Source organism: Electrona antarctica (assembly GCF_951216825.1).
Source record: "Electrona antarctica genome assembly, chromosome: 2".
Taxonomy (NCBI): Eukaryota; Metazoa; Chordata; class Actinopteri; order Myctophiformes; family Myctophidae; genus Electrona; species Electrona antarctica.
In genome coordinates, this window is record NC_136807.1 from 46513314 (window position 1) to 46535158 (window position 21845).

The 21845-nt window shown below is 45.3% G+C and overlaps 1 protein-coding gene across 1 annotated transcript in view; it reads right to left on the bottom strand.

The window, feature by feature from the left end:
* LOC306933488 (ERC protein 2-like) overlaps positions 1–21845 on the bottom strand; it is a gene marked incomplete at its 3' end in the record, with an annotated part of 259097 nt that overhangs the window by 132827 nt on the left and 104425 nt on the right. Inside the window, exon 10 of the mRNA XM_079515739.1 lies at positions 18391–18558. Within this exon, the coding sequence (XP_079371865.1) occupies positions 18391–18558 (168 nt within the window). The remainder of the gene's footprint in view (positions 1–18390; positions 18559–21845) is intronic.

The window sequence follows — 21845 nt, forward strand, 5'->3', positions numbered from 1 at the left end:
ACGGCCCTGCCCAAGCAGTCAGACGTAACTGAATCTCTCTGTCTGTGGCTGCTATAGGGAGGGAACGTGATAGGGGGTTGCTATACGCACACAGCGTACGCGCACACAGCATACGCGCACGCACACACGCACGCACACACGCACGCACACGCACACAGAGCCCGGGCTTTTTTAAGAGCATGAATATGGATTGGAGAATGACCACAATGTTTGAACATGAATAACGCATGTATGCCAAAACCACACCACAAACTGGCTGGCTGTGTATGGCATAAACCCACCCCCCACCCACCTCAACACCCCCCCCCCCCCCCCCCCCCCCCCCAAGCACCACCGCCCCCACCCCCGTACGAAAGAGAACCAAAAATGAACAAATAAATAAATAAGTGCATCGTTATGCGTTGGTCACGGTCGCGTGGGCCAAGAGAGGCCTGCAAGCAACAGAGATTTCACTGTTCCCTGTTGTTGCTACGTAAAGTTGTGTAAAAAAACACACACACACGCACGCACGCACGCACGCACGCACGCACGCACGCACGCACGCGCCTGCATGCTCTTAGCCCCAGCAACATTCTTTAAACCAGTGATTCAAAAAAAATAATTAGTTTTATTTATTTTTCAAGGACACCCATTTCGATATGCATTAGGCCCAACTGGTTCTCAAAGTGGGGTCCGGGGGGGGGGTCCGGGGGAGGTACAACACTAGTACCTCCCTAACATAACACTAGTACCTCCCTAACATTTTCGTCAGCGAAAAAAAAGGTATAGACGGACATTTTTCGTCTTAACTTTCGTCCACAAAATCAGCACTGTTCCAGACCATGACATCACTGCCACATCGCTTACAGACAGTCCAGTCTGATCCGCCATGCATGGCACGCCTGTGACCATCTGTAACTGAGGGCCCCCCCCAAAGCAAAATGATAACAGCCCTTCCACACTCTCTCTGTGTGTGTCAGTGTCTCTCTCTCTCTCTCTCTCTCTCTCTTGGAGGCAAAGTATTATGGCACCACCAGTGAGTTGCACGCAGTCAGCTATAGCACTCGTCCCGCGGTACATAACATAAAACAGAAACCTTCCCACAGTGATGCATCGTGCATGTCATTTCATGAAGTGAAATGGGACATTACGCCGTTGGGGGCTTGATTCGGCCGATTCGTTCTTGAGTTGTTGTTTTTTTTCACAAGACTTGGCTGCCGAGCGAGCGTTTCCTCCCCACCATGCAGCACTCTCGTTCTGCAGAGAACTGACCGCTATATCGGTGTGGGCCTAACGGTATATCATCTCTGTCGGGTGGAAGCCTCATTATGTCCAAAACAGACCAAAACAAAAAGAAGAAACGTCAAAAGAAGCAGATCTACACGCTCAAAGTGTGGTGGAAAAGCTTCCAGATCTGCTACTTTTTATGCTTTTGTGTGACGTCGTAGTATGATCACATAGGGCATTAACCCATTTAGGCCCGACATCGAAATTTAAAAAATGTCTTCAAAATCCTGACAATTTTCTGAAAATCAGTATCAGTGGTGCATGTCAATATTTCATGTCAAGGACCCCAAAAATTATACGTAATATGCCGCCGACCCCCAATCTGAAAATATGTTGTTCCAGGGACCTCCCCAGAAGCAAAGATTTGAGTTAAAATGTTCACTCTGTAATAATATATATTCAAAGAATTGAGGCACATTTTCACGCTTTTTCAAAAATAGCAGATCTACAAGTTCATAGCGCGGCACTCGGCGCCCAAAATGGGTTAATTAAAGAAATACAAGTTAGAATATGGAGATAAGAGGTTTTGATATCGTAATTTGACTTATTTTTTTGATGACATTGATTTTATCTGCAAAGTTAAAAAGCTAAATACACTGTAAAGCTAAAACAGAAACAACAGCCAGATCAACACAGTAAAAAAATAACACATGACAAAGAAGCCAATAAAAAGCAGACCACAGAAACTCAAACGGAAATAAAAGCCAAGGTATATAAATGTGGGTCTTTAGGCGAGATTTAAAAGTCTCGATGGTGGGGGCCAATTTGACATGGGAGGGGAGCTCATGCACAATTTGGGGACTATGACAGAAAAGGCCCGGTCTCTAGCCTGGGCAGCATTCCATTTCGGGTTTATGATCCGGTCGGGAGCGGATGATATCGCTACGTCATGTTGTAGTATTGTTTTGTAGTCAACAATCATCCGGATCAACTTCCTTTTCCCTCAAACCGATTTTCCTCAATAAAAGCTGCAGGCTACGAGAGCTTTTATTGTTATTCTTCCGGTTTGAGGGAAAAGGAAGTTCCTGTCGTCAGCATTTTTAGGATGCAACCAATTATAAAATCAGGCATTACGACGTCATAAAGGCCCATTTTTGACTACTAAAATCTAACACTAAAACGATTCAGATGACTAACATATGACTAAAACTAAATTAAGTTTTATTCAAAATAAATGCAAAGAAATTGTGCTGTCAAAATCACCACTGCTTGCTCACTCCTCTCCTCTCCTCTCCTCTCCGTCTGGGACTCATTTGTCCAGTATGTAAAGTGTCACACGTGTCAGAGTGATTGCAGCAGCATTGTGCTCAGGAGAAGGAGAGCACTTCCATAATCAGGCCCATTCAGCAGAAATATGTGTCAGACGCTGTGGAGAAGACGAGGGAAATACCCTCCCAACATCAAAGCCAAGAAAGAACAACGGAATGGCTCAAAGATGTGGTCCTCAAACAGTTGGATGTTTTTACCTACATGAAATAGGTTCCTGTCCATTGTTGATTTTGACAGACTTTTAGTTTTCGTCATAACTTGAATTGAATAAAATACCATTTAGTTTAAGTTTAACCATTCACCTTATGCCGGCCCCAATAGTTCCTTTTTCTTTGCTTCTGGGGGTCCCTGGAACCGAATATTTTGAGATGGGGGGGTCCGTGGCCAAATACATAGCATTTTGGCAGTCTTTGACATGAAAAGGTTTGAGCAGTTTTTTCCAGAAAACTTTAGGATTTAGATGATTTGTTTTCAGCTATAGGTCTAAAGGGTTAAACATATAAAATAAGGGGTATTCCCTGTACCAAACACATCCGACATCCAACAACTAGAGAGAACAAAATAAAGAGTTACAATAAACATCCTGGAAGTGCATTGGGTATTTTTTCTGTTCGTGGCCTTATTATAATCAAATCAACATTCAGTCAGCGGGGCTGTTTTTCCTCTCAGATATCCCGATTTCTATTCCTTATGACTGAAGTGTGCAAAGAGGGCGCGCGTGCGCGCACACACACACACACACACACGCGCACGCACACACATAGACACACAAACACGTGCACACACGCACGCATTATCATCACATGCCCGCTGATCTGTCATCGAGCAGTGTCATCGTCACTAACCCACACACACACCCTGGGTGGTGCAGGGATTTTGGACCGGGCGTGGTGGTGTGTGTGTGTGCGTGGGGGGGGTCTCTGTTATCCGCAGGGGGGGGGGGGGGGGGGGGGAGCCTGCCGGGGGCCGGGCTGGGCTATAACAGAGATGCATCATATTAAGCATTTACAACCAGCCAGCCAAAAGGATGACACATGTCTGCCAACAGCAGTGTGTGTGTCTGTTTTAGATATTGACTCTCTCTCTCTCTCTCTCTCTGAGGGGGGAACAGAACACATACGAGGGAGATTTATGGCCTGATGCACTGACTGCATGGTGCCGTGTGCCACATCTATAGGCCAGCGCCAGTGCCTGATGCCTTTACAAGGACCACATCGTCTGCTAATCGAGTAACGATGTGCCGTTTAACGCTCCGCTCCGCAAACGCCCCGCAGTCGCCTTTTATCTGGTGTCGAACACGACATTGGGCTTGACGGGAAGGATTACGTGTGTCTCAAGCCCAGAGAGAAAGGCTTAATCGTTGACTTTACCATTCAACCACTTAAAAAGGGGATCTTCCTCCCCCTCCAAAAATGACTTATTTTTTTCTTCAATCAATTACTCGCCCCATAAAGCCTTGCATTAATGGAGATGTTTTTGTTTTTGTTGCATTCCCGACCCAATATTCCAATATGTCTGGTGAACTGAATAGGAGTCTGCAGTGCAGACGTTCTCCTTGGATTACACCAGAGATGTTTTGGAGTTCATGAATTATTGTTGATATAGTTTTACCTTGGCCTGGCCTCCTATTTACCTCAGTTCTTCAGTAATTGGAATATTGGCTCAGGAATGCAAAAGACAAAAGATCTCCGTGAGTTCAAGGCTTCGCTGGGCGAGTAATTGATAGAATGCAAAGTCATTTTCGGGGGGTGAACTTCCCCTTCAAATTCTACATACTGATTGACCGGAATCCCCCAGGGGTTTAAGAAGGGGTCTATACAGGGGTCCCCCGTCCCCCCACACACACACACACACACACACACAACAATACTATTCAGTTTTTACAAGCTCACAAGCTTGTACAACGGCCATTTTTTTGCCAAACATTAGCCCCCAGAATAGGGACGCATGTTAGAGTTCATGGGAAAACCCAGTGCTTCTCAAAGTTGAGTTCCCGGGGACCCCCAGGGGGTCCTTGAGGGGGTTCCATGGGATTCCCCTCGGGGACCCCCATGGGGTCCTTCCATGGGATTCCCCAACAAAATGAGGAACAGTTTAACAAAGTTACCCCTTATTGTATACTTAATCTATTTGAAAAATAGCTGATCCACAAGATTGGCCATTTCCCAGACCCTTTTTGAGTTATATCTCGACTCCCATGGTGGTCCCCTGCAGGCACACAATCTTTTCAGAACGGGGTCCGCAGGCAAAAACACATCAATCTGGGGGTATCCTTGACACGAGAATCACCGGGTTAAGCCACCCAAACGGGCTGCATGTACAGTGAGTACGCACGTCTCAACCTCGACAAGGACCTTTGGGTCTCTGTCGAGGCGAGGGGTGGGATTTGTCTTTATTGCCGAGAGAAACATGAAGTCACCCATTAGTCAGGAAATGCACCCTTGACATGTAGATCAGTGTCTGGGGGGGAAACTCCATCCTGCGCCGGGGGTGGACTTCAAACACAATGGGGTCAGTGGATGTCCTTCACCGTGGGCCCAGCGCTGACTTATGGCGTCTGGAGCGCAGGCAGGGGAGGGGAGAGGAAACGCAGCGCTGCCTCTCCCTCCTGGGACACAGAGCTGTAAGTTATGGCCCCTTAGGAGTGCTGGGAAGTAGGAAGTTTGGAAAACCAATCAAGGGTGCGGGGAAGGTGGCCGGTGGGTCAGTGTTTACAGTGTGGCTAATGAAGGGTAACACCTGTCGGTATAAAAAAAAGTACGATAACTAGCCCCGGCTAACGCGCTTTACTTCCTCAGCCGCTTCTCACCGTATAGGGTTGATTGATTGAATACTTTATTAGCGGTCCGCAAGAGGAAGCACAGGGAAGTACAGTTCAATACGAGGTCTGCCAAGAGAATTTTAAACCCAAGAAAGCCTATGGCTTGTTTCCATTGGGGTCCTTATGTAGTCAAGTCATCAAAACATTTAATGACAGGCAACATCATATAGACCGTTAGAAATCAAAAAGACAAATATATGCAGTGAACAGTTTGGGGGTTGGGGTAGGCTTTTATTATTCACAGGGGCCAATTTCGATCTGCAGCCACCAGTAAGTGCTCTTTTAGAGCTGTTTTGGAGGAGAGTAGGGATTACACTTCCATATGTTTTGTGGCATGGCAGGACAGCAACATTTCACTCCTTGTTTGAGCCAAATCTGGGTTGAACGTGATTTGTGCATGCTCCCTCTGGTGTTGTGCTTGTGGACGGCATTGAGGTTTTTTTAAGTAGTTTGACAGGTACATGGGTGTCTGCATGGGTGTAGCATATCTTGTAGACCAGGCCCATTGCAAGTTGCTACGCTGAGCCATCCCAAGCAATATAGCCTGACAAGTGGATGTGGGGGAGAGAGAGAGAGAGAGAGAGAGAGAGAGAGAGAGAGAGAGAGAGAGAGAGAGAGAGAGAGAGAGAGAGAGAGAGAGAGAGAGAGAGAGAGAGAGAATTCAACCCATATTGACTGTAGTTGTAGTAAATGTATAGCATGTGCAAAGTGACAAATAGACTGAGTTCATATAGTCTCAAAACCTGAGTTTGCAGCACGTTTCCTCATCCAATTTCCAATGTGATTTTTATTTTATTTTGTCATCAGTGTTTCTGATATACGCAGAAAATTTGGCATGGGGCTAACGGAAGCCTAAGAGAGTTGTACATTTTGTAATTAACTGAGTGTTAATATACTGTAGCAACCATGAATTCTGAAGCCATTATGTGCATTTTTAAATATGAATTGTGTGTGTGGGGAAAAAACTAAACTAAACCAAAACATTAACAACGACGTCGGTGGACATTATTATCATGTTTGACATGCAGAGCATATTTTCACACAATGCAAAATTCACATCTTCTGGGAAGGCCTTCAAAAAGATGCCGCCCCTGTAGCACTCTACTGATTGATTAAGTTAGATGTTTCTTGATAAATATACTGTATATCACCGTCAATTATCACAATAAATGATTGTATTAGTCTACTCTATTCAGTGGTTTTCAACCCTTTTCATTTCAAGCCCCATTATTTATTCGGCATTTGAGCCACGGACCACCATGATGTTTAACAGTTCTACTGCGTACTACGCGTTACCCGCATTATAATCAAATATTCTACGCTGCTGGGATTGTTTTATTACCTTTAGATCATACGCTGAAGTATCTGGGCTTTTGATCGTCGAAATTCCGCCGAAGATAGCTTGCGCCGTCTGTTTACATTCCATCGCACCAATCGCCATCTTGCTACGCAACATGGAGGGGGGTGTGAGGCTGTTGTAGTCAGACAAAACCCCCGTTCACTTGCATTGGACTCAATTTCCCAGAAGCCCTAGCAGCCCAGCGAATGTGTCGATTTCCGGTTTTGACATCATAACAGTTAGCTCCTTCCACCAACTCCGCGACAAAGACGGACTTTCTTTTTAATTATTAAAATAGGGCGATTTAGACACATAAAAGCGGGGATGTCCTATTAAGCAGGGCATATCGTTTGATCAATCAATTTAACGTCCTCAAAGTGTTAACCTCTCAGACCCAAAACTAAATAATACTTTGTTGTCGTTGATCAAAATAACAATATTCTCTAATTGTGTAGACTTCTTGTAAATGAAGTAAAGCAGTTTAATAATAATGTCACTCTTGAGAGCGTACAATGAAACCAAATGGACCCGTACACGTGGGAACCCCTTTTGGTGTTTTAACTAAGCATTATGTTCTACTTTAGCTATTGAAAAATAGCAGATCTACAAGCTCATAGCGCGCCACTGAGTGGCGCGCTACGAGCTTGTAGGTCTGCTATTTTTTGAAAAATCGTGAAAATGCGGCGCAAATCTTTGAATAGGTACAGTATTCTTTCAGAGCGATCGTTTTTTTTATTTCGACGTCAGGCCTAAATGGGTTAAGGGTTAATTTCAAGGACCACTGGTTGAAAACCACTGGTCTATTTGAATAAGACAAAAAAGTCCATAGACTTCATGCCTCATGACGTTACACACAAAAGCCAGATGTCAAAAAGGCAAGGGTACAGAGAGAGAGAGAGAGAGAGAGAGAGAGAGAGAGAGAGAGAGAGAGAGAGCCTTATGCTCTGAAGATGAGAAATCAAAATAACATCTGAGCTACCGTATGAAATACTTCATCTGAAAGTTACAACTGTAGCTTTATGCAAAGGTTGGTTTGTTAGTATTTATTCTCTCATTTAGTTCTTATTTAGTCAAAGAGTTTGCCTTCCGCTCGTTATTTTTGGGCGATTGACACCGTGCCACAGACACTGTGGTGTAAAGTACGTACTTACCGGTAAGCTTTTTTAAGGCATTTGTACTTTACTTGAGTATTGCCAAATTCCACTTACTTCTACTCTATACTCTATACATCTCAGAGGCAAATATTGTACTTTTTACTGCACTGCAATTATTTGGCAAATATTGCCGTTACACATACATTAACCACTTCAGACCTACATTTTTCGGCAATTTGAAAATAGCCGATATACACGCTCACATTGTGTCACAGTGAGACACATTGTGAGCTTGTAGATCTGCTCTTTTCAATATATTGTTTTGTACATTTCATACATTTGAAATATAATGAACGTATTTTAAGTACATTTTGATACAGCCTACGTTCGTACTTTAGCTCAAGTCAAGAGTATTTCTACATTGCAGTATTGATACTTTTACTTAAAATAAATACTTTTTCCACCACTGGTGGTATGACCAAATATGAACCGCAGCAGGAAAAGAAAACAGGGGCCGTATAAAAATATACGCTATAAACAGTATAATTATATTATGCGCTAAATCCACACGTCAACACAGACTCTAAATTGGGCAATTAAGAAAATTAAACGCACAGTGTCTGTCTGTTGGACACGGCCCATGACGCTGCTCTGAGGTTTAACATGAACTTGCGATTCTTCCTCGCTAACCGCTGTGACACAAGGCTGATTCACGCCAAGTCATACGGCAGAAAATAGCCGTTCATGTGGTTAAACGGACGCGATATTGATAGATTCCGTGACGCAAGTCCGGGGGTGACGCAGAACACTTGGAATCTACTGTACTTGGAATCTATCACCCTCTTTGAGAAACCCTTATGCCACCGCTGCCCTAGAGCAGGGGTTCTCAACCCGTGGGTCGCGACCCCTCGGGGGGGGGGTCGCCAAATTATTTTGGGGGGTCCCCAAATTATTTTCAAAAAAAAAAAAATGTTTTTTGCAACTGAATGGCTGGAAAATGGAAATGAAGAGTTTACATAGTACACATAGTACTATGTAATACACCTTCCATAATGATTATATCTGGTTTCAGTATTTATTTATGGTGTATTGTCTCTATTATTATGGTTATTGAAGCAGTCAATTTATATTGGGGGTCGGGAGGGGGCGGGGAGGGGGTCCCGAGACGTTGCCAAAGCATTTCCGGGGGTCCCCGGCCAAAAACGTTGAGAACCCCTGCCCTAGAGAAGAAGTACATTCACGCACGTTGCATTTTAACCCATTCAGGCCTGACGTCGACATTTAAAAAAAAAAGTTTTCTAAATCATGACAATTTTCGGAAAGATTTGAGGCACATTTTGACGATTTTTCAAAAATAGCAGACCTACAAGTTCGTAGCGCGCCACTCGGTGGCGCGCTATGAGCTTGTAGATCTGCTATTTTTCAATAGCTAAAGTTTGACGTAACGCTTAAAACACCAAAAGGGATTCCCGCCCAGAATGGGTTAAGTTCTCACATATGTAAGGGCCATGCTACACTGGGGACGGAATTGGCTCCCCAACGGTATACACTGCCACTATGATCAATGGAATCCGTCCGCAGTGCGCAGGTTGTGCGTATAAGCTCTGTGTGCAAATCTTTTTGCGTGGGCATGGCAGTTACGCAGCTCTTCACCTCACCTTCAGAGGAAGAAAAGTGTAAATACGGAACTCCCCGCGGGACGGACGAATTGTCGGTGAAACCACCTACCTAGCTGCGTATGATTCCGTTCCGTCCCCAGTGTGGCCCCCCCGTAATAATGACATTCATGACTATCGATGGTCTGCATCCATCCTACCGTTCTATGTTTATACTTTACTAGCCCTTACCCGTTGTGAGATATTGCCCCCCCCCCCCTCCTTGTGGCCGCTGGGGGTACTGCGCCCTGGGTATGTTTTCACAGGTGGTCCTAAATGATTAATTGATTACATCACTATAGCAAAAGACGCGATATAGGTCAACTCAACTGCAGCGGAGCTGTTCTGACTTGAAGCTTAACTGACCAGCACGGCTTCAAGTTTAAACCATAAGATGACATGGAAATGCCCGTCGATTTGATGCGCAGAAATAACATAGGCCTATATCGAATCAGGTTAAGGTGCACACATGGAAGAAAAGTCCTTTTTATCGGGATTCGGGGATACTTTGTTGTAGGCTATACGTCTCCGGTGAATTGTATGCACCAGCAGCAAGCACATTATTGTTCAAACACCTGCTCCTCTGTTCATCTGTTGTCTTATTTGGCTAATAAAATAATTATTAAGAATTCATGCAATTTCAAGTTGTTGCTGCAATCATGATTCATGTTGCTGTTCTCTTCTCTCTGTGTGACTGAAGGTTGCGCCCAAAAATTGTAGACAGTGATTTCCCGCACCCCCTCATGTTATTTTTCCCTCCGTAGCAAAATGACCTCTTTTCTTTTTTTCACTATTTGGTTCGCTTAACATGTCCACGTGTCATTTGTTTACATATTTGGTACGCTTTACAAAGTCCAGTGTGAACACCAAACGGACCAAAATCAAAATGCAAATATTTGGTCCTTGGTCCTTGATCCGGATCCTTGATCAAAGTGAACTTTGAGTGTGAAAAACGGCCTCGACAAACTACCGCTAGCTGCTGCTGCGGTCAAGAAAACTACACTGAACATATGTGCATCTATTTCCGCGTATCGTAGCACCGCCCAAATCGCGCAAAGCATTGTGGGACATGGAGGCATCAAATCATAAGAATGTAATCAGTGGTCGGTCGGACAGATCAATGTGTCCGACAGGTGTGTACGAAGCCTGACTGTACTGCCAGGCAGTTTTGATTTTGACAGCACATTTTTATGTAGTTTTAGTGTTTTGACTACAATTCCATTCAGCTCGTCACATTTTAGTCATCTGAATATATTTACTTTGAGACTGGTTTTAGTACATACCATAATATTTTTGTCGACTAAGTCAACACTAGATTTGGAGACTAAAATGTCTTTTGTTGGGCCGTAATGGCGTTGAAATGCCTGATAAAGCATACTCGCCGCATACATGCCGAAAATAGCAGATCTACAAGCTTACAATGTGTCGCAGCAGTAGATTGGCTATTTTCAGCGAGTGAGCACACAACCGAACATAAAATGACTTGTCTTTTAGTTCTACTGGATCTCTTCTCCACTGGTCCCTCCAGCTAACATTTGGTTGTTAGATCATAGCCATCGTAATTCGTTTTAATTTAGTTTTAATTTAGAGCGCAAAATCTGTCTTGGAAGAGCCACCCATCGACTAATCTAATATACGGCAACCTTCCCCATGTTTCTTCACTGGTCCGATCCAGAAGAGCACAGTTTGCCGGCCACTGCTACAGAGCTGACAATGACGTTATATCTTCCCTTCTTCTCTGGAGTCCTGCCGCAGGGCGGACCAGACGTAGAAAGCTGTCGTTCCCTGATGTCGTCGCTAGGGACACATGCTTCAGTAGGCAGGAACTGGGGATGGCAATTAAGGGCCGGTGCTTCAGTAGGCACTGGGCAGGAACTGGGGGTGGCAATGAAGGACCGGGAAGTCTGGCGTAGCATTGTGGAATACATGATCTCTACCTCGGTCGAAAAATGATGATGATGATGAGTTTTAATTTAGTTTTTGTCAGTGAAAAAGGAAGATGATGAACATGTTTCGCCATCATTTTAGACCGCAACGCAACACTGGTCCCAATGTACTCTCTTGAAGTTATCATTCTTTGTTCAGTAAAAACTGTGTCTGTTACTGAGTGGGTTTGAGTGAGGGGGCCTGCGACCTACTCTGGGTCCCGAGCCGTAGCTTAAGAAAGGCTGAGCTAAGAGTAATCTAATCTCACTATAAAACGAATGGTTTGTCCTCAAAATACCCACTCCAGACAGTTCCCTTTTTATGGCCTATGGGAAATGAGCACAGACTGTGGCCAGAGCTATAAATACACAGGAAACCCGTCAGTGAAATTATTCCATAGTGCAAATTAATCTGAACATCAACATTTTTCCATGAATTTGTCTCTGAGGTCTGGTCTATTGACCCACATACTGCATGCACAGCTTCTGTTTAGATTAGATATTGTCATAGCAACAACACCGTAAGAATTTTTATTTGGGGAGTCTATGGACTTTAATGTTTGTTTAAGGTAAATAATCAACGACGTCATCTCGCTTGACATAATAATGCATCTTGAAATAAATGTTTTTATTTTTTCACAGACATGAGAACATCAACGTGCCCCAAACAATCTGGGCGCCCCTCACTTCACATGAGTGTGAGTTTATACCCCATTTATGGCGGGAACCCTTTTTGGTGTTAGCATTATGTTATGCTTTAGCTATTGAAAAATAGCAGATCTACAAGCTCATAGCGCGCCACCGAGTGGCGCGCTACGAGCTTGTAGGTCTGCTATTTTTGAAAATTCGAAGAACGACTGACATAGAAACATGACTTTTTCAGAAAACTGTCAGGATGTAGAAGACATTTTTAGAATCTGATCTCAGGTCAAAATGGGTTAATGTTTCCAGAAACATTAAGGAAGGCCTGAAATGCATCAGTTTCTTTCTGTTGCTGTGCAGTAGGAAGAAATAAAAAAGTAAAACAAATGTTTTTAAAGCTGGAATAATGCTCTTTAAACTCCGAACGCCCAGGACGAAGTTCTTTGACCTTTCTATTAGTAACGCCCGTCGCCCAGGACGAAGTATTGTCCAAAAGACAGTTTAATGATACGAGAACGGATCGCCTGGCTGTATAGCCCAGGCGCGCCTGCTGGGCTCTCCTCGGTGACGCGCAAGAGTGAGACGTCATCCAAAAACTCCCTCCCCTGTTTAGCTGATGAAAACGAAAATCTTAAAACGTTCATAACTCGTGATCTAAATCATCCCGTCATTTTCTGAAAAAGGATCCTGTGTTAGACGGCGGTCCAGTCGCTAGTCTCGAAAGATTTATTCTTGTCTCCCGTTGTTGTCGCTCGATTCTAGAGTGGTGTGGCTATTGTTAGCTGCTACACAACATCATGAACTTCCGGCCGGTCCGTCCGGAAAAGGCGTCCGTGTTTATAAATCGACTGGGCGCATGAATGTAATGGATTAAATAATTCCGGGCAATTAAAGTGATAATAGCTTTCCACAAGATCTATTGTGGATGGCATCGAATGTGTTACGTTTGAATAATAATCATTATCAAAATGTCATGGGTGTACTGCTCCAAAGTACTAGTACTAAAGAAGTAGTTATGTCAGTGCGGCTGCGGGAAGGTGACAGATCTATAATTATTCTAATCGTTAATTGGCGAGCGAACAAATTGTTTTTACGTGCTGATTCGTCTGACGTCATCCACTCTTGCTCTAGTTGGGCCCAGCCATCATCCTTGGAAGACTTTTGAGTTGAGTGAGTGCACACACACACACACACACACACACACACACACACACACACACACACACACACACACACACACACACACACACACACACACACACACACACACACACACACACACACACACACACACACACACACACACACACACACACACACACACGGTCTCTTGTTTGATTAGTCACCAGTGTCCATGACCCGTCTTCTATAATTGTGTTGTTGTACTTCCAGATGAAGTAGTAGTAACAAACAGACATGCTGAAACAAAGCGGTTGGATGTTGGGCCACTATGAAAGGCCCTGGAGGTGGAGAAGGTTGGATGTTGGGCCACTATGAAAGGCCCTGGAGGTGGAGAAGGTTGGGTGTTGGGCCACTATGAAAGGCCCTGGAGGTGGAGAAGGTTGGATGTTGGGCCACTATGAAGGGCCCTGGAGGTGGAGAAGGTTGGATGTTGGGCCACTATGAAAGGCCCTGGAGGTGGAGAAGGTTGGATGTTGGGCCACTATGAAAGGCCCTGGAGGTGGAGAAGGTTGGATGTTGGGCCACTATGAAAGGCCCTGGAGGTGGAGAAGGTTGGATGTTGGGCCACTATGAAAGGCCCTGGAGGTGGAGAAGGTTGGATGTTGGGCCACTATGAAGGGCCCTGGAGGTGGAGAAGGTTGGATGTTGGGCCACTATGAAAGGCCCTGGAGGTGGAGAAGGTTGGATGTTGGGCCACTATGAAAGGCCCTGGAGGTGGAGAAGGTTGGATGTTGGGCCACTATGAAGGGCCCTGGAGGTGGAGAAGGCAAACATTGAAAGAAAAGCAGAGAGACCTTTCAGATGAAGTTCAGTGAGATGAACTGGAGGTGGTGGGAGGCGTTTTAAATAGAAATGAATGGAAACAGCTCAAGAACTACAGGCCAAAACATTGTTATGGTGATGACAATTAGACCTGCAGTGAGATGAACCAGACATTGGAGCAGTGTTGATTGTGTTCACTAAAACTACAGTGTGAGGAAAACATTATTTTTTTGGAGACTTGTGGAGAAGAGATCCAGTAGAACAAAAACATTATAATAATATTAAAGTTTGGTTGCGCTCCGGTGTTGTGCTCTGAAAATAGCAGATCTACAAGTTTACATCGTGTTGCGCTGCGACACGTAAAGTAAAATCTGTCATTGCGACTCCATCAAGGCCCGCCAAAAATAATTGTGTGGCCAAAATCAACTGTGGAATTAGCCGACCAACTACAAACTAGACTAAAACTCATTATAAAATATGACTAAAGCTAAATTAAGTTTTATTCAAAATACTACGACTAAAACAAAATCGCTGTCAAAATCAACACTGCAAAGCTGTGTGTCTGTGTGTCTGTGTGTCTGCGTGCGTGCGTGCGTGCGTGCGTGCGTGCGCACACGCACTCAAATCCAGGTGCAGGCTGAAAAGGAAGTTTGGCAAATTACAGACTGCCAAACTATGCATGCTGAGAAAACATGAGAAAGTACTGTAGTGGGCCACACACACACGTGCGCACACACACACACACACACACACACACACACACACATCATGGTCAATCCCCTACGGAGGTTGGGGTGCGTGCTGAGCTGAATGGCGGTGGGTGGGTTTGTGACATCATCACAGCCGTCCTATAGTTGACTCATTACAGACGTTAAGTCGGATGATTTACACTCACAGCTCGACTGGGAGAGTCGCACGCACGCACGCACGCACGCACGCACGCACGCACAACTTTAGAAGAACACACACACACACACACACACACACACACACACACACACACACACACACACACACACACACACACACACACACACACACACACACACACACACACACACACACACACACACACACACACTGCAACATGCGGACGTCAGATTGTTTTCCTTGACCATCATGATGAATGTTTGTTTTTGGGACATAAATGATTGCAAACACATTTCCATCCAGTCATAAACACCGATACGACGTAGTTTCAATAGACAGATACTCCTAAAAGGTCAGAATGCAGCGGGGACAGGACACACCCACTCTCTGGTATCACCCACTACAAACGAGCTCGTTAAGGGCCTCCCGCAACGGACCAATGGGTGACACCCACAGGGTGGGGAAGCTAACGGTCAACCTACTGTATTTAATAACATACACAAGCGCACACAACTCATGTACACACACGCGCGCACACACAGACACACACGCAGGTTTGTATTACTTACTATACCTGTGGGGTCAACAATTGTGATCGTTGTGGGTTTTATGATTTTCTCTTACAACTTTTTTTTTATCATTTCTAACTCAACCCAATTGAAAAACAGACAATCTACATTCTACAAGCTCACAATGTGTTGTGCTGCATTGCTTTGATAACTGATAACTAAATCTGCTATTTCATGCGCCCGACATCGGCGTAAAATGCGCACGCACGCACGCATGAGAGAGAGAGAGAGAGAGAGAGAGAGAGAGAGAGAGAGAGAGAGAGAGAGAGATGTAATTGGTCCTCGGAGAACACACACACACACACACACCACAGGTGGTCAGTGGGCTCGCTCTGTGTACCTAACCTTCTTAAAGTCATTAAGGTACATGAAAGAGCATGGGCGTGCGCTGTAGGCATGCGTGTGCATGTGGATGAAACAGGACATGGTGTAGTCAGTGTGAGGATTACAGAGGAACCACCACTCAACCAACAGGACATGGTGTAGTCAGTGTGAGGATTACAGACTAGGAACCACCACTCAACCAACAGGACATGGTGTAGTCAGTGTGAGGATTACAGAGGAACCACCACTCAACCAACAGGACATGGTGTAGTCAGTGTGAGGATTACAGAGGAACCACCACTCAACCAACAGGACATGGTGTAGTCAGTGTGAGGATTACAGAGAAACCACCACTCAACCAACAGGACATGGAGTAGTCAGTGTGAGGATTACAGAGGAACCACCACTCAACCAACAGGACATGGTGTAGTCAGTGTGAGGATTACAGAGGAGGAACCACCACTCAACCAACAGGACATGGTGTAGTCAGTGTGAGGATTACAGAGGAACCACCACTCAACCAACAGGACATGGTGTAGTCAGTGTGAGGATTACAGAGGAACCACCACTCAACCAACAGGACATGGTGTAGTCAGTGTGAGGATTACAGAGGAGGAACCACCACTCAACCAACAGGACATGGTGTAGTCAGTGTGAGGATTACAGAGGAACCACCACTCAACCAACAGGACATGGTGTAGTCAGTGTGAGGATTACAGAGGAACCACCACTCAACCAACAGGACATGGTGTAGTCAGTGTGAGGATTACAGAGGAACCACCACTCAACCAACAGGACATGGTGTAGTCAGTGTGAGGATTACAGGGGAACCACCACTCAACCAACAGGACATGGTGTAGTCAGTGTGAGGATTACAGAGGAACCATCACTCAACCAACAGGACATGGTGTAGTCAGTGTGAGGATTACAGAGGAGGAACCACCACTCAACCAACAGGACATGGTGTAGTCAGTGTGAGGATTACAGAGGAACCCCCACTCAACCAACAGGACATGGTGTAGTCAGTGTGAGGATTACAGAGGAACCACCACTCAACCAACAGGACATGGTGTAGTCAGTGTGAGGATTACAGAGGAACCACCACTCAACCAACAGGACATGGTGTAGTCAGTGTGAGGATTACAGAGGAACCAAACACTCAACCAACAGGACATGGTGTAGTCAGTGTGAGGATTACAGAGGAACCAAACACTCAACCAACAGGACATGGTGTAGTCAGTGTGAGGATTACAGGGGAACCACCACTCAACCAACAGGTTGATATTATATAAAAAATATTCATTATACCAGTGATAGACACAGACATAATACCAGACATGTTGCAATGGGTTGATTTACAGTGCCTAAGCCAAGAACTGATGCAATGAAGAATACAGTCATGTACAGGGCAATGACTTTCTGGAACTCTCTACCAGTATGCATCACAGAAATTAAGGGTAAAAGGCACTTTAAGAAAAGACTGAAGGATTTTCTTATATATATGGCGAAATTGTAATTTTGTTTATGTCAATATAACAGTTAATGTAATCTAGAGTGAATGCACTAACCATGTTTTTTTTCTCTCTTTTCTTTTGTGATATCTGTAATGTTGTAATGTTTTTTTGAATGTATATTATTCTGTGAGGACCCCAGGAAGAATAGCTGTTGCCAGGTGCAACAGCTAATGGGGATCCTAAATAAACTAAACTAAACAGGACATGGTGTAGTGTGAGGATTACAGAGGAGGAACCACCACTCAACCAACAGGACATGGTGTAGTGTGAGGATTACAGAGGAGGAACCACCACTCAACCAACAGCGTGTAACACACGTGTGATCAACACCTATACTGTACCCTGACCTCTCAGCAGCATTCACACCAAAGCAATGATTATCAACGCCCGATGGCGGCAACATGCAACACACAATATAGTGTTACATGAAATACAACCACAAACTTCAACCGAACACACGACAATAAATTACCATGCACTTCCTCCCCTGTGACCAGCCTTTATATAGCTTCAGACCAAAACAGGAAATCACGACGTTATCACCTGCTCACCTCAAAGAATGTCCCACAAGCCCCCAGTACAGAACGGCTGGGCCACGTTGAAGCCACCGACCGTAGTGGTCAAATCTGGAACTGCCAGACACATGCACAAGCAGCAAGAGAGAGCGCGCACGGTCTTTGCTTTGTGAATGCGTGAGGTGACATTATGACGCAGAGGTACCACAAGAACAGCGCGAGGGGTGCTCTACCACTGTGTGTGTGTGTGTGTGTGTGTGTGTGCGCATGTGTGTGTGTGTGTGTGTGTGTGTTAGGGCATTAAGCAACTAGTCTACTAGTTTACTAGTCGACTAGTAAATCCACTAGTCGACCTTGTTGGTACTATTTTTTTTCCCCGATTTTGTAGGCCTCAAGATCAGGTAGATTATACTTATAGTCACCATGTACACAGTTTTTCAATGTACAAATATTTATTTAAAAAAAAATATATATATATATATATTTTTAGTTTATTTTATTTTTTACATAATAGGTAGTTAAACAACTAGTCGACTAGTAAACTAGGCAACTAGTCAACTAGTAAAAATGACTAGAAGTGAATGCCCTAGTGTGTGTGTGTGTGTGTGTGTGTGTGTGTGTGTGTGTGTGCGTGCGTGCGTACCTTCTTCTGCAGCACGTTGACCTTCCTCTCCTTGACCTCCAGCATGTCCTTCATGTCTCTGATCTCTCCTCCCAGAGTGCTCTTCTCCTCCGTCAGGTCGGTCAGCTGCTTGGTCTTCTTGGTCAGGAACTGCTCCTTCTCCTCCAGACGCACACGCAGAGCGTCCACCTGCGCACGCACACACGCGCACGCACGCACACACACAGAGAGAGAGAGTTTACACACATTTTCATTTTTTAAAACACGATTTTGTAATCCTGAGTTCTACTCTCTTTTTATCCAACTTGGGGAGAGCCCCAAACCAAGCTCATGCTTGTGAGTGAGCAGGCCACTTCTTATCACCTGAGCAAGCCTTCCTTCCTTCCTTCCTTCCTTCCTTCCTTCCTTCCTTCCTTCCTTCCTTCCTGTGGCTCAGGGGTAGAGTGGCCGGATGGGAACCGCAAGGTTCCCATTTTGAACCCGGGCTCCCCCAGTGTCAAAGTGTCCTTGAGCAAGACTCTGAACCCCTAATTGCCACCGATGAGCAGGCCTAGCATGGTTTCCGCCACCATCGTTGTGTGAATGTGTGAATGTAATGCACAATCTATGTAAAGCACCTTGGATAAAGGCGCTATATAAACGCCCTCCCTCCCTCCCTCCCTCCCATCATCGAAGAGGAAGGATGGATGGGGAAGGATGAACCAATGGAATGTCAGCTCCATATATGGAGAGGTTTGAGGTCAGATGTAGAGTTGCTGGCCAATATTGATGACATCAGGGATCTTCATATATGGGCTTAATATTGCTGGCCAATATTGATGACATCTCTGGGATCTCCATCCCTGATGATGTCACGTGATGTCACATGCTCCATCCCTGATGATGTCACATTCCCGACCAACACACGGAAATGCACAATTCCATAGTTAACTGCGACCTTCGGTCGCAACTAAGGGGTCAGACTTTCCACTCCAGACCAGTGGCTGTAACGAAGGCTTTGATACTCCATGTATGGAGATATCCGCTGTAACTAACTAACCTATCTAAATCTGACATCACAAACTCCATATTTGGGCGTGGTTGCGCTAGAGCTCCATATATGGAACCGGCAGAGACGTCTAGTGCTGACATCATGCATCATGTAAAACTCCATATATGGATATGACTGACTTAAGTCGAGGTTTTTGAGCGGTTCCTACGTTCCATTACGCAGCTATGTGTGTCCGTATGTGTACGTGTATGTGAGCACGGAAAAACACGGTAACGCAGGAAGGCTCACCGGGACTGGGCCGGCCCCCTGGGCGCAGTTCCGGGGACCCCCGCCCCCACACGGTAACTCTGTCATTTCTCGACCATTTCGGATGCGGGAAGGCTTGCTGGAATCGGGCCACCGGCCATCTCCATATATGAAGATCACGACACTGACCTGATCTAACCCTGGATAACCATACATGGAGAAGACTGGTATAAATGTAACCACACTTCTATCTGTGTGACCTTAGGCTTAAATCAGAATGAGAGAGAGGCTATTGCTTCATGTCTTCATGCTCTGAGCTAAATTAAGAACCGGAATGCTTACAGTATCTCACTGAGCATTTGATAACCGTGTGCAGAGAAGGGCAGCCAGCTCCTACTTGACCAAGCCATTGTCTCATCTGTCATTACTAAACAAATTTTATAATTGCGAACGCAGTGAGCACTGGCCTAAACTGGCCTAAACTGTCTGTCTGTGTGTGTGTGTGTCTGTCTGTGTGTGTGTCACGCTGTAACACCACCAGCCTGCCACCAGAGGGCGCAGCTGTATCACACACAAAAAACACACACACACACACACACACACACACACACACACACACACACACACACACACACACACACACACACACACACACACACACACACACACACACACACACAACCTTTAAAAAATCTTAAAAATAAAAAAGAGAACTTAAAAAAAAACCTTAAAAAAGTACGTAATTTGTTCTAATTGTTGTTATTGCAATTTACGAGCTGCGTTCGCTTCCCATGTTCGCACGTCTTACTTGTGTGTATTAGCCAATCAGCGTTAAGGTCAAAGTGACAGAGTATAATCGTACATGCAGTGAGGACCTCCTTAGGGAGAAGCTCGGGAGGCATCCATACTAGATGCCAGAATCACTTAACACATTTAGGCCTGACCTCGAAATTTAAAAAAAATATTCTAAATCCTCCAGTTTTCTGAAATAAATATTTTCACGATTTTTCAAAAATAGCAGACCTACAAGCTCGTAGATCTGCTATTTTTCAATAGCTAAATTATAACAATGTTTAAAACACCAAAAGGGGTTCCCGCCCCAAAATGGGTTAAGCTGGCTCCTTTCCAAGTCAAGGAGCAGCGGTTCTACTCCGAGTCTCTCACGTATGGCTGAACTTCTCACCCTATATCTCCAAGGGAGAGGTCGGCTACCCGTCTGAGAAAACTCATTTTGTCCGCTTGTGTCCACAATCTTATTCTTTCGGTCATTGAATATATCGGCAAAATCTGCTGTGCCTTACATACGTTTCATTTTATTTCTCCTTTATTCAACCAGGAGGGTCCCATTGAGATGTTATCTCTTTCACAGGGAGCTCTCGATCAAGTTATCAGCAAGCAGGGAACATAAAATACAATATATAAAAAACAAAGCAAAAACACAAATTGCATATTGATACAAACTCAAGACAAACAGCTGCAGACCTCCAATTCAAACGTCTGAAGTAAGAGCTTAAAATCTCCCAAAGGGATTAAGTGCTCCAGTGTAATGACATTCTGGAGTTGATTCCAGGACCGTGGAGCATTAAAAAATACAAGCAATCCTCCCCGAGTTCTATGGACGGACCAGGAGGAACGCACGGTGCACCAAAGGGGCAGGTTCTGACGGACCAGGAGGAACGCACGGTGCACCAAAGGGGCAGGTTCTGACGGACCAGGAGGAACACAGGGTGCACCAAAGGGGCAGGTTCTGACGGACCAGGAGGAACGCACGGTGCACCAAAGGGACAGGTTCTGACGGACCAGGAGGAACGCAGGGTGCACCAAAGGGGCAGGTTCTGACGGACCAGGAGGAACGCACGGTGCACCAAAGGGGCAGGTTCTGACGGACCAGGAGGAACGCACGGTGCACCAAAGGGGCAGGTTCTGACGGACCAGGAGGAACGCACGGTGCACCAAAGGGGCAGGTTCTGACGGACCAGGAGGAACGCACGGTGCACCAAAGGGGCAGGTTCTGACGGACCAGGAGGAACGCACGGTGCACCAAAGGGGCAGGTTCTGACGGACCAGGAGGAACGCACGGTGCACCAAAGGGGCAGGTTCTGACGGACCAGGAGGAACGCACGGTGCACCAAAGGGGCAGGTTCTGACGGACCAGGAGGAACGCACGGTGCACCAAAGGGGCAGGTTCTGACGGACCAGGAGGAACGCACGGTGCACCAAAGGGGCAGGTTCTGATGGA